This window comes from Hemicordylus capensis, chromosome 1, assembly GCF_027244095.1.
Source record: "Hemicordylus capensis ecotype Gifberg chromosome 1, rHemCap1.1.pri, whole genome shotgun sequence".
NCBI lineage: Eukaryota > Metazoa > Chordata > Lepidosauria > Squamata > Cordylidae > Hemicordylus > Hemicordylus capensis.
Genome location: NC_069657.1, coordinates 409758078 through 409772980, shown reverse-complemented (window position 1 = coordinate 409772980; position 14903 = coordinate 409758078). Strand labels below are relative to the sequence as shown.

The window sequence follows — 14903 nt, the reverse complement described above, 5'->3', positions numbered from 1 at the left end:
GCAAGAGTTGGGACCCGTGGGCCATGCGTGGGCCTGGAAGCCAGTAGAAGTCTAATGGTGGTCTGATCCCCAGAGATCAGTTCCTTATGCAGTGTGTCTCTTCCCTGGATTCACCCATTGCATGTACATTGTCTGGGCACCAGCTATTCCATCCAGCTGTGCCTTAGCCCTCATGCCTGTCCCACCTGCCGCTTCCAGGTTGGCCCTGTCTCCAGACCCAATCTGTGCAGCACACTGACTGCATTAGGGAGCTGGTCTCTTGGGATCAGACCACCTTTAGGCAGAAACCTGCCTTGGAACCAAATGCTGGCCACACCTCATTGGTGATAAGGGTGACAACCACGATGGACAAAATAAATACACTTTGTCCTGTTCAGTTCTAGGGGGTGTGCTCTAAAGCACAATGAAGTGAAAAGGTTTAGACAACCTGTATGTTAAAATGTTGAATAGGCGGACTCAGAGCTTATCTGGTGTCAGGAAGACCTTTGCGGGGGAAAGAACTGATTTCTTTACCATAATGAGCATGTTTCCCGTACTTCATGCCAGTCATTAACGCTTGGGTCAGAGAGATGAGCCTGTTGCAATCTTATTGGTTCCTTCCTGGGAAGGTGATTAGTTCAGAAGGCTAATCTTTAGTGCCAATATAGAGGGGAGTTCTCAGCTACTCCTTTTTGAGGAATAACTTCTTGTTAACGTGTGTCTACTTCAGCATCCTCATCTGTGCTTAAACAGAGAGGAGAGCATGAGGAATAGGCCTCTTTCAATCACAAGTTAGACTTGACCTGGAAGTTAAGTTACCTTCCCCATGCTACCTGCTAAGCAACTTACTCTCAGGAGTTAGCCCATGTAAGCAAATGGTGACCCCGCAATCCCATGAGTTCAGCTAATCAAAATGGGAGAAACAAACCTGTAGTTTCAAATCACATGTAAGGGTTATGCTGGGAGCCCCCAGACAGGCTATTCCCATAACAGCCCCACTGTTGTGAGAAAGGAGAAAGATGCAAGCCTGGTGTTTTTGCATCTTGTGTAACATTTTGTTTCAGACTTTATTATAAGTATAAAGATATTCTATCATTCACTATTTTAATATTTGTATTACTAATTTGATAACTAATGATGCTGAATTTCAGAATCTCCACCCATTCTTTAGAGTGGAGATTAAACAGACCTCACCATAATTAAAGGGCAAGTCTAGTTAAGTTCTCAAAAGTGATGGTTTATAAACTGCATCTGTTAATGGAAGACGCAAAAACCCAGTACCAAAAAACTCCCCCTTCTAGTCCCACAGCTCTTATTCCAACACCATAGTGCTGATGCTTATATTTTATTTCTATAGGATTTCTTATTGCAGTTCTTCAGAATTATGCTCGGCAGAATAAAGCACCAGTGGATTGCCTTACTTTTGTCCACAAAGTTCTTCCATGTACTGAGGATGAAGAACATGGTGTCGAGAGAGAAGAAAACATAATAAACAAAGCTTTCCAAGTAAGAAAACTAGAGAGCTAGTGTAGCAGCACGGAAGGAACTGAAGTTCAGTGATAGCGCATGTACAGTACTTTACAGAAGTTCCCAGGTTCAATGCCTGGCATTTCCAGGCTGGGCTGGGAACACTGCAGAGTTAATATCAGTCAGTATAGACAATACTGGGCTTACCGTTAAAGAGCTTCATTTTTGAGCTGGAAAACCCTGGTTCAAGTCATAGTTCAAGACACTGGCTAACATCCAGATGAATATTGCGTGTACCAAAAAAACCTTTCCATGTACACAACTGGGGACTCGGGAGGGAAGACTTTTGCCCATCATCCCTTCCCGCAGCAGCCATTGTGCCTCTCCTAAATGCAGCCTGAAGGTTGTAGGACTCTCAGACATAGTTTTAGGTGCTGCAGAAGAAATGGGAGATCAGCAAAAAATTGCCCACTCCCTGAGTTGCCAGTCTTCTTGCTTCAGCAATAAAGGCCTTACTGCAGCATGCAACCTCGGATTTCCCTTTCTTCCCCCTTATGTCTCCTCTCTTCTACCCTACAACTTTCACTTTCACTGCCAGCAGCCAAGCTACCCAAGCCCCCCTCACCAACATTTGAAATAGCCTTCACTCTTGCTATGGTAACCAGTACCAAAACACTCGAGCCAACATGATATGAAGCTGTGAAAACGGTGGGAGCAGGACTGCATGTTTGCAAAGAGCCTTCAGCATCCCTGAACTGAAGGCTTTTTCTTCAGCTGAGTGGATGCAAGGGGGAAGCAGGAAGCAATTTTTTAGTCTTTCTGCAAAAAGACCTTTTCACACCTGAGGATTGTGTAGCAATGTGGTGCTAGCAATTTGGTCCCAAGCAGACCAAACCGGGCCTGCTTCACTGACACATAGAGCTAGTTACAGTAGACAAAAGGGTTAAATCTTCTAATTTGAATGCATAAGTTAATGCAGGCAAGTTACTGTCCCAAGTCCCATACATGCTATCAAGGGTACACATTTGCACATCATCATCATCATCATTTACATTTTATATCCCACTCTTCCTCCAAGGAGCTCAGTATACTACGTGCTTAAGTTGCTCCTCACAGCAACCCTGTGAAGTAGGTTAGGCTGAGAGAGAAGTGACTGGCCCAGAGTTACCCAGCATTATGGCTGAATGGGGATTTGAACTTGGGTCTCCCCGGTCCTAGTCCAGCACTCTAACCACTATACTACGCTGGCCCGTGTACAGAACACTGGTTCTTTAGTAAACAGCAATGCAGGGCTGTTGGGAAAATTACTGTTGTAATGCTTCATATCCCTCCCCTGAGTTTGTGAGTTATTTTTCACTTTTAATTTATTCTGAACACCCATATGCAAAATTGTGAGTAGAGCATAATGCAGGGTTATTGTAATGCTCCTTCCATTATACGGCCTCAAAATCAGATATTGAGCCGGGTCTCATGATCAGTGAGACCCAGTTTGGGGAGCTCAGCAGGGACAGCAGGCTAAGCCCGCTCGCCCCACAGACGATCAGGGCAGGAGCCCTGGCCGACCGGATCAGCTGCCCACACAATTGCCAGCTCCGTGACAGAGCCGGTGGGGGCTGAGGAGTTCGGGGGCCGTGTGCCCCCCAGAAGCTCCAGTATGCCCTGCGTGAGTGCACAGGGCATACTGGGGAGACCCCCGAGCCAGGAGGCTGCTTTTCAGCCTCCTGCCGGGGGTCTACTAATGAGTAACCGTGGCGCGCAGCTGCGCCACGGCTACTCACGATTTAAAAAAATGGGTTTGCGCAGCGCTCACTCTGCAAAGCCGGTTTTAGGGGCCGGCTACTTGAGCGAGTTACCCGCTCAAGAACCACCAGGCTCGCCGCCGAGCCCAATGGTTCTCTTGGTTCCAGAAAATCGGGCTAGCAGAGGCTAGCCCAATTTTCTGCAATTGTGTGAATAGCCTCATCAAGAGGTATTCCAGTGGACCTTGATATCCATGGATTCACATATCCATGGTTGGGGAAAAGAAATCCGACCACAGCATACGGGCGGCGGTGCCAAAAACAATAACGGTGGCAGTAATGGGCAGAAGGAGGTGACAGGGACAGATGGGCAATGGGTGGAAGGAGGAGGTGGCAATAGGCAGGCGGGGTAAAGAAGGAAGTGGCAATGTGTGGACGGATGGGAGGAAGAAGGAGGTGGCAGTGGGAGAGTGGGGGAAGAAGGAGGCGGCAGTGGGCGGGCAGGGGAAGGAGGAGGCAATGGGCGGGTGGGGGAAGGTGGCGGCAACAGATGGACAGGCGGGGGGGAAGGAGGCAGCAATGGGTGGGCAGGGGAAGAAGTAGGCGGCAGTGGGTGGGAAACAAAATGATGACAGCAGGGGGGGAGGCATGGAGACAGGTGACAAACTAGAGACACAGATGCTCTGCACCAGGCCCAGCTAGTTCCTAATGTTCCATGAATTTCTCTAAAGGATTAATTTCAATTTTATATACAATCAGTGTAATTAGCCAATTTTTGCTAATTATTTGATTTTAATATTGTTACAATATAAAATTTATCTAACATATAATAGTTATATTAATATTAATTGTTAATTATATTAAGTATAATATTAAATATTAAAATTATATTTAATATAATATTAGATTACAGTTTAATATTAATTATAATAATTACGTTATAATTTATTTCATTATAATATTATGTGCAGCTCTCTGGGACATATTTCTGTAGTCAAACTACTTTTGGAGAGAGGAGAGAGCAGGGAAAATTGCTTCCCCCTCTGCATGCATTTGCCTGCCTGGCAACATGCTGAGCTGAATGCCATTGTTAGTCTTCCATGGACACAGCTCCTGTTACATACTTCTATATTGGTCAGAATGTCAGCTTTTTCCGTTTAAGATGAGAGTTAAGATGCAATTTTCACTCATGCTTTAAAAAGTGTGGAAATCACCAAGCAGTAACATGCTTAATATATTAGTACAATCTCATATATTAGGTAGTCTCATATCTTATGCTGGCTTTGCAAATTAAGTTCCATATGCCCACACTTTGCCTTGGTCTTTCAACTCTACAGTGGGAGGGATGTGTCATGGCAGAAATTTGGCTCTGAAACAGTTCCTCACCACCACCACTGCCTACCTGCATCTGTTGCTGCCCCCAAGAGGAAACCTTCCATAGGCTCATACTCTCCAGAAAGAAATGCTGATGGGTGAAAGAGGTGCATGTGCTGTTGCGAGGCTCTCCAAAGCCCATCAGCACTGCTGCAGAAGTGGACTGTGCAGTACCTACTAGGCTTTGTGCAGTTGCAGTTCTGACATGACATGACTCATATTGTTCCCAATCATAACTGCAATTGCACATTGCTTAATAGGCATGGAGCAGCATGCCGATGCATCAACACTTAAACATGTGTCTGAAACAACATAGGAAACATATCTGGAGAAGAGTTTAAGGCAAGGAAGAGTTTAGCAACTCCTTCTGCGGTGCAATTTGCCTCTTCTTGAAGCAAAATTTCTTACAAAAGTGGCTGCCAAGTTTTAATGACCTGTGGTAGTGTGCAATACATAATTGCACCCTAAGACTTTCCCATGAATTTACCAGAATTCAGGTCAATTACTGGGCTAACCTTTTTTCATCCAGGGGAGGCTGCCCACTTAGGCACGTGGGGCACTGCGTTGCCCCCTCCAAGCACCCCCCACAACTTACAATTTCCCCCTTTCTCTCTCTCTGGTTTTCCTGTCTGCTTCCTGCATTCCCCCCCCCCCAAAAAAAACCTTAAGTGTACAATTCCATGACTTGCCTGCAGGAGACCTCGCTTCTTCCGGCAGGCTCAGCTCCATTTTCATCCGATTTCATTTTCTGAAACTGAGCATTGGGAAGCCCCCAATCAAAGCAGGATAATGAACATAATTAGCCACTGCCCAGGTGACATTATTATTGCCTCCCTGGCCCAATCAAGAATGCAGGTTTAGTTTGGGTTTAGCTTCCTGTTTGAGTGTTGGCTTCCCAAAGAATCAGAGAGGGACACATAGGGAAGGAGGTGGGCTAGACTGCTGGAAGGAATGACCTTGCTTCTTCATGGCCATTCACCCGCCCAGAGACGAAAGTTTGGGTTGGTGTACAAATTTGATAAATTTGATAAATGGTCTCTGCACATTCACACACATGGGATTTGTGCCTGGGCAGAGACCCATCCAGGAACGTCCAGATATTAAAGAGAGAGATTTTGGGTGGTAGCACCGCCCCCTTTTGTATGCACTCTGTGGCTGTCCCGCTCTGCTCCATCTGTTTTTCGCCGCCCGCCGCAGAATCAAGGCTGCTCCGAGCCTCCAGAAATAACAAAACATACAATATACAAAAAATACCAAAATGATACAACAGTTTGAGAGACTTATTTCAGTTATGTGGAGGTAGTACCTATTTTAATTCCACACACCCTTGTATTCTGTCTTTCCTCCAGCTCGTTGTTTCTGACTTTCATTTAGGCGTTTTTATTTCCTCCCCACCTCCCTCCCATGGTTTATGGCTAGCAAAGCCTCTTTCAGACATTGCATTGTGTGTACAGATGTGTACAAACTTCCAACAGACACTCTGAATGTTTATAGTGTTTGGAGGAAGGCCATAAAGTTGAAGCATGCCTAATCTGCAACTGCTTTACCCGACAGTCCTGCCGTAATCGGGCCACATGACTGTGCTCCCTGCTCTGGGAACAGGTGCTCCTCACACAATCCATCCTGCCCACAGAGATAGACAATACAGCTCCCCTCTTGACCACGGGGATAGCCATTACAGCTTCCTCCATGATGGCTTTGGACTCCACTATGTTCCCTATGCCTGTGCCTTCTGTAGCTACCAAGATGGTCTTTGAATCCCCCAGAGCAGTTCTCGCTTACGCTTTGAGCACCATACCAATGTAATCTACTTTGCTGCCACTAGTGCCCTCAGTTTCCACTTCTGCCGCTACAGGCAGTCAAAGCAAGGTGAAAATGAAGTCCAAGCTTGCTAAGAAAAAGCAACCACTCATGGCTGCTGCACGCCGAGTAGGGGTGTGCAAACAAGTTTGATGTCGAACCAGTTCAGTTCGATCGTTCGGGGTCGAACGGAACCACCCCCTGTTCAGTCCGACCCTGGACCAACCCCGGACCAAACACCCCAAAAAGTTCGGGGGGTTCGCAAGCTTAAATTTAATTTAAAAAACACACACAAAAAACTATTTTTTACCTTCTACTCCCCTTGGGGGAGTTCCTGGAGGCAGCGGCTGTATGTGTGCCCGTGGAGGTTCTCCTCCCCGCCGTTGGCCTTCGAAATGATCCCTTCGACCAGTTTGGCTGCTCTGTGGCTGGTTTTCAGCCTTCAGCCAACAGCCCAACAGCCATCATGGAGGCAACGTGCCTGCGCACATGGCCTCTGCATGGCCCGGGTCCAGTCATAAATCCTCTGTTGACCAGATGCCCCTTTGTAGCTCCCTCACCAGAGACTACTATGACAATGGATGCCTCATGCACTGTCTGGGGGCCCCCACTGTGGAGCCCACATTTATTTATTCATTCATTTAACATATTTATATACTGCCCCAAACTTATGTCTCATAGTCTTATGTTATATACCACACAAAATACATGACCTCGGGAACCTGATTGATGGCCTGCAGCTGTAGTTTATGCCACCACATAAATTACTTGTAATTGATAGTGGTCCTTCGTGCCCTCAAAAGCTTTCTCAGCATCCGTAGAGGCAAGTATGTTCTTGTCTTCACAGACAATACCACCATGGTGGCCTATATCAATCAACAGGGTGGAATAAAATCTAGATCTCTTCTTCAACAGAAGACGAGGACACAACAGAGGCTTACAGACCTCCTCTCAAAGACTCTCCTATGCTCTACTATTAGACTGTGCTACAAATTAGCCAGTTCATAAGCCCCTACCTGTTTTGGTGTGTGCCCACTCCACGTGGTCAGTAGCAACCTCCACTGCTTTCCTTTCCAGAATCCCTCTGGTCATGATTTGTAGACCTGCCATATGATCCCAGACCTTTACCTTCACCCAACATTATGCTTTGGACCTGAGTGCAAGAATGATGCCTCCTTTGGTTTCACGATCCTCCACACTGCGACTCACTGAAGCTGCCCCACCTCCATGTCTCCAGATAAGATTCTTGCTAGCTCCCGTGTGTGATGCACAGAGATCAGGACAAAGAAGAGGTTGCTTAACTGTACCGGTGTTTTTTCAAGTAGTCTTCTGTGCATTCACCCAACCCACCCACCTTCCCCACTGCAGCCTCTTCTTCTTTCTGCGTATTGCAGTGGTGGCTTCAATTAAAGTAGCAGAGCAGAACAGCCACAGAACTGATACAAAACGGGGAGCTACTGTCAAAAATCACTCTCTCTCATCTCTAGAAGGTTTCACTCTCTCATCTCTAGATGGCTCACTGCGCAGGTGCAAATCCCATGTGTGTGGATTAACAGAAGACCACTCGAAGAAACACCGGTACATGTAAGCAACCTGTTCTTCTGCTGTTGCCTGTGGGAGGGAGGAGCAAGAGACTGCCATCTAATTTTACTTTCTAGAACCAGGATTTTGGAAAGAATCAAGTGCGTACTAATAGTAATTGAACATTTAATTTTGTTGGGGTTATGGACATTTTTAGGCCACCTTAAGTGGCACAGCGGGGAAATGCTTGACTAACAAGCAGAAGGTTGCCGGTTTGAATCCCTGCTGCTACTATATCAGGCAGCAGCGATATAGGAAGATGCTGAAAGACATCATCTCATACTGCACGGGAGGAGGCAATGGTAAACCCCTCATGTAGTCTACCAAAGAAAACCAAAGGGCTCTGTGGGCACCAGGCGTTGAAATCGACTTGACAGCACACTTTACCTTACCTTATGGACATTTTAAACACTGTGGAGTCCCTTATCCTGATGAGCAAGAGAGGGGAAGCATTTGATACAAGTCCTTGCAGTGGTGTACGGCCCTTTGTGCAGGTGGCCATTACTCAAGTGGAAAATGATTCAACCAAAACCTTAAAAAAAATAAAGCCATCTTGTGTTCTCAGCAATCATAAGGCTTAACTTAATGTAAATAGAAGTACTGTTAAGTCCCACTGAACTCAGCAGGATTTGTTTTAGAGTAAACATGCATAGGATCAAGCTATGATTTTTGTTTTCCCCATCCCTCTCCCCTCTCCCACCCCCATGTTAGAGTAGCCACCCAGTCAAATCATTTCCCAAACTGTACTCTGCATACATGAGGTTTGGAAACTTAGCTTGTGTGTTCATGCATACCCCATCTTTTTCTATTTAAGTAATGTTTTGTTGTCACTTTTGCCATAGGGTTTCTGTGAAGTAGATCAGCATTTTCTTCCATTGTGAGTGCAGACCTTTGACTGTGACTTTGCACTCAATATTGCAATTTTTAATCTTTAAAAAAAATGGTGGTCAGGTTGCTTCCATATAGTAGATCATTTGAGTTATAGCTCCACCTGACACACAGCAATATGATAACATTATTGGTATACCACGGCTGATAACCAAAGCGCTGATTTGGATGTTGCCAAACTTTATCCAGTCCATAGCTAGCTGCTGTGCGCACACCCAGTACCATTAGCTAGCTGCCATGCGCACTGCCCCACCAGCTCCTGGGACCACCAGCTGCTACTGCTTTCATCCGTACACAAACTATTAGCATATTTTACCCTCAAAGGCTGACCTCAATACCATATCATTTTATAACTGGAGAATTTTAGTGCTTGGATCATATATCCAATGACACCAGGAATGGCATACATTAATACAGCTAATATCTATTGCAATGTCCTTTGCTTTGTGTGCAAGGCAACTCCATCCTGCTGGGTTGCCTGTTAGTTAAAACCATAAACGCTTGCCCACTAAAATGTTAGTTGCACATGTTTTTGCCACCTTAGCTGGCTTTGTAGATGTTGAAAATGCCCCAGCTCTGCCCCCACCACACCCTCACTAATTTCTGTATGTCTTAAGTTTTATATAATGTCAATACAGATGGACCTTGTTATCCACGGGGTGTGTGTGTGTGTCAGTTCCCACTGATTTCTGTGGTTAATGAAACCACAGATGACAAGGCATTGAGTCAATGGCAATCATCACATGATACTTATTTGCATTTCCCCCCTTTGTTTTTAGGGTTCATCTCACCCTGAAACTGGGGTTAGAGTTTTTGGTTTATATCTGGACGGTGCATGCTGGAATTCCACTACAGGGGCTTTGGAAGAACCTGACCCACAGAAGAGGTTTTACCTGTTACCAGACATACATTTTTTTCCACAAAAGGTGAATTTTTATTTATATCCCTTCTTGCTACAAGGACACAGGATAGTTAACAAGCAATGCTTATGTTTCAGAAACTTAAAAGTTGGGGGAGCTTGTAAGCCACCTAGCCCAACCCCCTGCTCCATATAGGAAATCCAGAGCTAGAGCATTTCTGACAGATGGCAGCATCTGCTTGAAAACCTCAACTGGTTCCACGGTTGAGCTGCTCTTATGAGTAAAGAACTACTCTTACAATTAAGAACTTTATCCTAATGTTCATCCAAATCTATCCTCCTGTAACCTGTCTACTGGCTGACCTGCTGCACTGCAGTAGGTTGGCGCAAGATGGCCTCCAGTGTGTCTGTGGTAAGGGCTCATTGTGGTGGACTATAGGAGACTGCCATATACTGAGTCAGACCACTGGTCTGTCTAGTTCAATATGGTCTTCATTGACTGGCGGCAGCTTCCCAAGGTTAGAGGTAGTCTTTCCCATCTCTACCTGGAGATGCCAGGGATTGAACCTGGGATTTCTGCATGCAAAGCAGCTATTCTACCAGTGTTACAGCCCCATCCCAACTTCAGAATGCTGCTGAAGCTGCCTCTCTCACCTCACAATCTGGCACTCCAGCACCCAGAAAAATAGGTGCATTTCACCACACACCCCGCTCCCATGATTTGTCCAGGAGCTGTGGGAGGGGGATAAAACCAAATCACTGTTATGTTAAAACCCTATAACCCGCTCACTAGACAAGGCCTGCTGGGAGGGGAGAGCAGCACAGCTGTTCCCTCTAGAGAAGCAAAAATGTTAATCCTGGTCTACTGATCCAAGAGAGGGGCCATCCCAAAAGCTCTGAAATGCTCTACAGAAAGTCTGTGAATAGTTGCTTGTGAAATTTTTATTCTAAAATGTTGCATCTACTGGTAAGGATTTTAATGTATGCCAGATTTCAGTTCAGTAGTTTCACTGCTTCTGAAACGAAGTCCTGTTTTTTTTTTAGTTGTTTCTTGTTCAAAAATAGGCGAGCAAGCAGGAAAGGGTTAATGAAGCAGTCACCTGGAATGTTATATCCCTCTCAGAGAGTCCTTGTTTCAGCTCTAACATCTAGCAGGAGAGAGCTCAAGATTGAAAACGATCCACTTCTTTTATTGCCTTTCATATGATTGAAACCCCGGAGCTCAATGACCACACCTTTTAAACTTTAAAAGTTTTATTCAAAGACTTGAGGCATATAGGATGGTAAAATGAAGCAAAAGACACATGAAATGTAAATACATGGCAAAAGATACATCAAAATACAAACATAAGCAAAATATGTTAAACTAGCTTAACCCGTCTAGAGCATCTGCGAGCTAGTACTTGATTGCTCCCCTCACCCCCTGCCACAGCTCAGAGATCTCTCCACCCTCACCTGAGCCATACTCTTGCTCCTCCTCCTCCATCCTTTTACTCCACCACCCTCACCCCTCTTGGTCGCAGCTACAGCGTTGCTGACACCTATTAACCAAGCTGCAGCCCCCTATCCCGAGACATCTTCACCTGAGCCCAGCTCCTCCCTACAGGGGCAGCAGCAGTTGACCAGGCCCTTCCTCCCTGCTGCCACCACCCTCAGGCCGCTGACAGGCCCAGGCCCATCCCTTGCCTGCCTGCACTAATGGCCTCGGTAGCCTCAAACAGCAGTAGTGGTTGACAGGGCCCTTCTTTGCTACCAATAGGTGCTGCCATGGCCACTTGTTCCCCTCAGGACACTGACAGGCTTGGGCCTGTCCCTCCCTTCTTTTTCTTTCTCTCTTCTACACTCTATCTTTCTTCCCCTCCCTTCTTTTTCTCTCTCTCTCCCTTCCTGAGTTAACAGATCTTGTTCATCTTGTTTCCTCATCTAATTCACACAATGGCAGCCTCCTCCTTCAGGGGCTCTTTGCTCCCTCAGAACCCCTCTCTCCCACTAGTTGCATTCTAACCATCACAGGCTCCTCCTCCCTATCTGCATATGGGATCTCCACTGCCCAATCACCATGGTGCTTCTGCTCACTAATTCTCACGAGGTGTCACACACGAGATTAGCCACGGGTAATCTATATATAGATAGAAAATAGATGTGTGGCATTTGTAGCCAATATCAAGAGTGATGTTGTGAGTTAATGCTTACCCACTAAATCGATCTAGAACCCCATAACCTACACCATTAAGAGCTATCATATTTACCCTTCTTTTGGATTCTCCAAAAAGAAATCAGAACTAAATGAAAATTAGCTACTCAGTGGATAGGTGAATATATCAGAATATAAACTGCATAGATGAAGCATATGTACATAGATGAGGATATAAAGACTTAATAAAAATGATTGTTATGAAGGCGAGAATGGGAGAGAAAGAAAATAGTTTCTGAGATATGCATCTTGGACAAAGAGGGAAAGGAGAGAACCAAATGAAAAGATGTATAAGAAGGGAAAAGTACAATATAAGTAAACAAAGAGCAAAATCCTTGTTTTCAGGGTGACTTTTCATTTTATACCTCAAAAGTCACATTTCTCTTCTTTGTCATTTTAAGACTCTTTATTTATTCCCACCTGTTGCACCCAGATTCTCATTAGCTCTTTGGGTTCCTCATCTCCATCGTCATTAGAAATCTAATATTCTGTATTGATCATGACAACCTGGATTCCATTTTTTAAAAAAACAACCAACTCCCACTTTTTGACAGGGCTTGTTTACTCCAATTAACTGCTACCATTAATTAGGCCTTGTGATTCTTATTCTTCATTCCTCAACATGGTAACACAAACTTGACAAAGCACATGCAGGATGGCTTCCAGTGTCCTTCTCACATACAGTCCATGACTTGTAAGCCTTGATGATTTACCTGCTGCTTTATCCCCACAGACTCTCTTTGGCTATGTGCTGCCAGGCTTTCTTGTTTGGAGGCCCCTTTTCTTCAAGCAAAGTTAGCCTGAGTTTGGCCTCTCTGCTAGAGTCTTTTCATAGTACACAGTAAAAATGCTAGATTTTTCCATTTGGTTCAGTATACAGTCCATTGTTCCCTTTTCAATATGAGCTTCCATAGTCCAGCATAGTTCAGAAATATAGGCCAGAGTAACAGGGATGTGGCTGGGCACTCAGTGTGGAGGCCCTTAGTCCCTCCTTCAACCGTGGCACCAAAGAGAAAGATGTTGAACCTGCTGTCTCTCACACGTGTTGAGTACATGAGGTGAATGACTATTCTTTATTTTTTCTCTAACTTCAGTTCCCAATCATGCGTTAAAGTACCCCTAGAAGTACTGGAATGGCTCCCAGGGGGAGAGGTATGCAGAGACCTTCTGCTTCTCCATGCCATCACTGCTGTTGCCTGAGAATCACAGGAACATCAGCTCAAAGCAGCTGGGACCTCCACATCTACTGCAGCTGGGCAGGGAGGGAGGGAGTCAGGCAACATCCCTGCCTCCTTTTTGGGTCCTGATTAGTTGGCTATGTGCTGAAGATCAGCCCATCTCACCTTTCTGTTATCTAATTGCTGACAAACTGAACTTGGCAGCTCTCCCTCAATAGGCTTTGGACTGGTTTCATTATACACGAAGTTGCTTTGACAACTAGGATGTTGCTTCCTGTTTGGTCCTGGCTGATCCCTCTGGAAAATTTATGAAGGAACATATTTTCATACATTACCAGAAAGCAAAATACTCTACCCAGAGCCTTTGGATAGGGGCAGTATAGAAAAGTAATAAATAAATAAAATCACCCCAAATCTGTTATTCAGTGAAAGAACTTCAGCATGTGTTTATCTTCTGGTAACTTGAGACAAAAAGCTGGTTTGGACAGTATAGCCTCTGGCCCATACTAATCATGTGGGGCAGGAGTATGGGAGTGCAAATCTATACCTCCTCCATCTGGTGTGTTGCCCAGCTTGCTGCCTAATCAAGCAGGAAGATACTTCTTCCCAACCTCTCATTGCATGGATGCAATATGAGCTTAAAATAGTATTTCTGCATATTGGGAGATGGTTCAGATGACACCCCCTCCACCAATACAGAAATAGGCATTGGGATGATTCACCAGCTCCCATGCAATTAGGCTGGACTGGCCAGAGTATATTCTAAACCAGCATAATGTATTGTGTGACAATGACAGCCCCAGCATCTGCAGATTTGTGCAGTTTAATGTAGTTACCCTACAAAACAGCACAACACCAAATGGTTTTTCCTTTGCAACACTTGTATTTGCAGTGAAGAGCAATTGTTTCATTTTGTGAGCAGGGAGAACCAAAATAGAATTTCAAGTGCACACCAGAAAAATTATATGCTCCATACAGACCACTTAGCGCGTTTATTATTACTAAGTCTTCCTTTCTTTCAGCCATTCAGGCCAGCAGCAGTGTTTCCAATGGGAGTATCTATGAGAAACGTAGGCTATATGAGCTTTGCAACAGAAGTGGGGGTACACCTGTGTGTGTTTTAAAATGTAGACATTAAGGTGGAGGATTTTAATTCAGGATTTCCCCCCCTTTAGGTTAGCTTCAACTCAAGTCTCCATTGTCCAGAGGAAGAAGTAGTTCTGCTCCATTATGAATGTCCATTATACAGGACACCTCAAAGATCTGGAATGCTGTCAACTACAGGGCTATCAACTAATTTTGTAACAATTGTCAATTTACCAAGTCTCATAACTCCCAGCCACTGGATAACAAGAGGAGTTGCACTGCTATGCCAAGTAGATGACTGAGAATTTAAACAAACCAAGCCTGTAAGACATTTCAGTAGTGCTACAAATTGATATTAGACACAATCCAGTCTTTCTTTATGATTTAGGATAAACTGTCTTAATGAACAATATGTAAACTCTGAATCTATGTTACTTAATAAACATTTGTGTTTACCTTCTGCTTTATCTTTGTGCTTAGTTATTTCTCTTAAACATAAAACATGATTATGTCAGGTTGCTTACCTGTTACTTGGATTCTTCTAGTGGTAATCTGTGCTCTTACACGAATGGGCTTTGGACCTGCACAGAAACCTCGTAGGAGTTATTCCAAGCTAATTTCCTTCCTAACAGGTGGTAGCCCCTCCCCTTTCCGGTGATGTCTTGGCCTCCTCCTTCAGTCTTTGAGTCTGACGACCTGGAGAACTAAGAGGGGAAGTTGGGTGGGCGTGTAAGAGTAAAGATGTCCACTAGAAGAAC

General features: G+C 44.9%; 1 protein-coding gene across 12 annotated transcripts in view; it reads left to right on the top strand.

The window, feature by feature from the left end:
• Positions 1–14612, top strand: part of DNAH14 (dynein axonemal heavy chain 14) — a 477343-nt gene extending 462731 nt beyond the window's left edge. For 11 of the 12 annotated variants that reach the window (XM_053307834.1, XM_053307849.1, XM_053307840.1 and 8 more), the window contains 3 exons: positions 1337–1485; positions 9608–9754; positions 14235–14612. In XM_053307834.1, coding sequence (XP_053163809.1) covers positions 1337–1485; positions 9608–9754; positions 14235–14447 — 509 coding nt within the window. In that variant the 3' untranslated portion in view covers positions 14448–14612. Of the gene's footprint in view, positions 1–1336; positions 1486–9607; positions 9755–12975; positions 14208–14234 lie in introns of those variants that run through there. The other variant, XM_053307873.1, reaches the window with a different exon arrangement.
• The last annotated feature ends 291 nt before the right edge of the window (positions 14613–14903 follow it).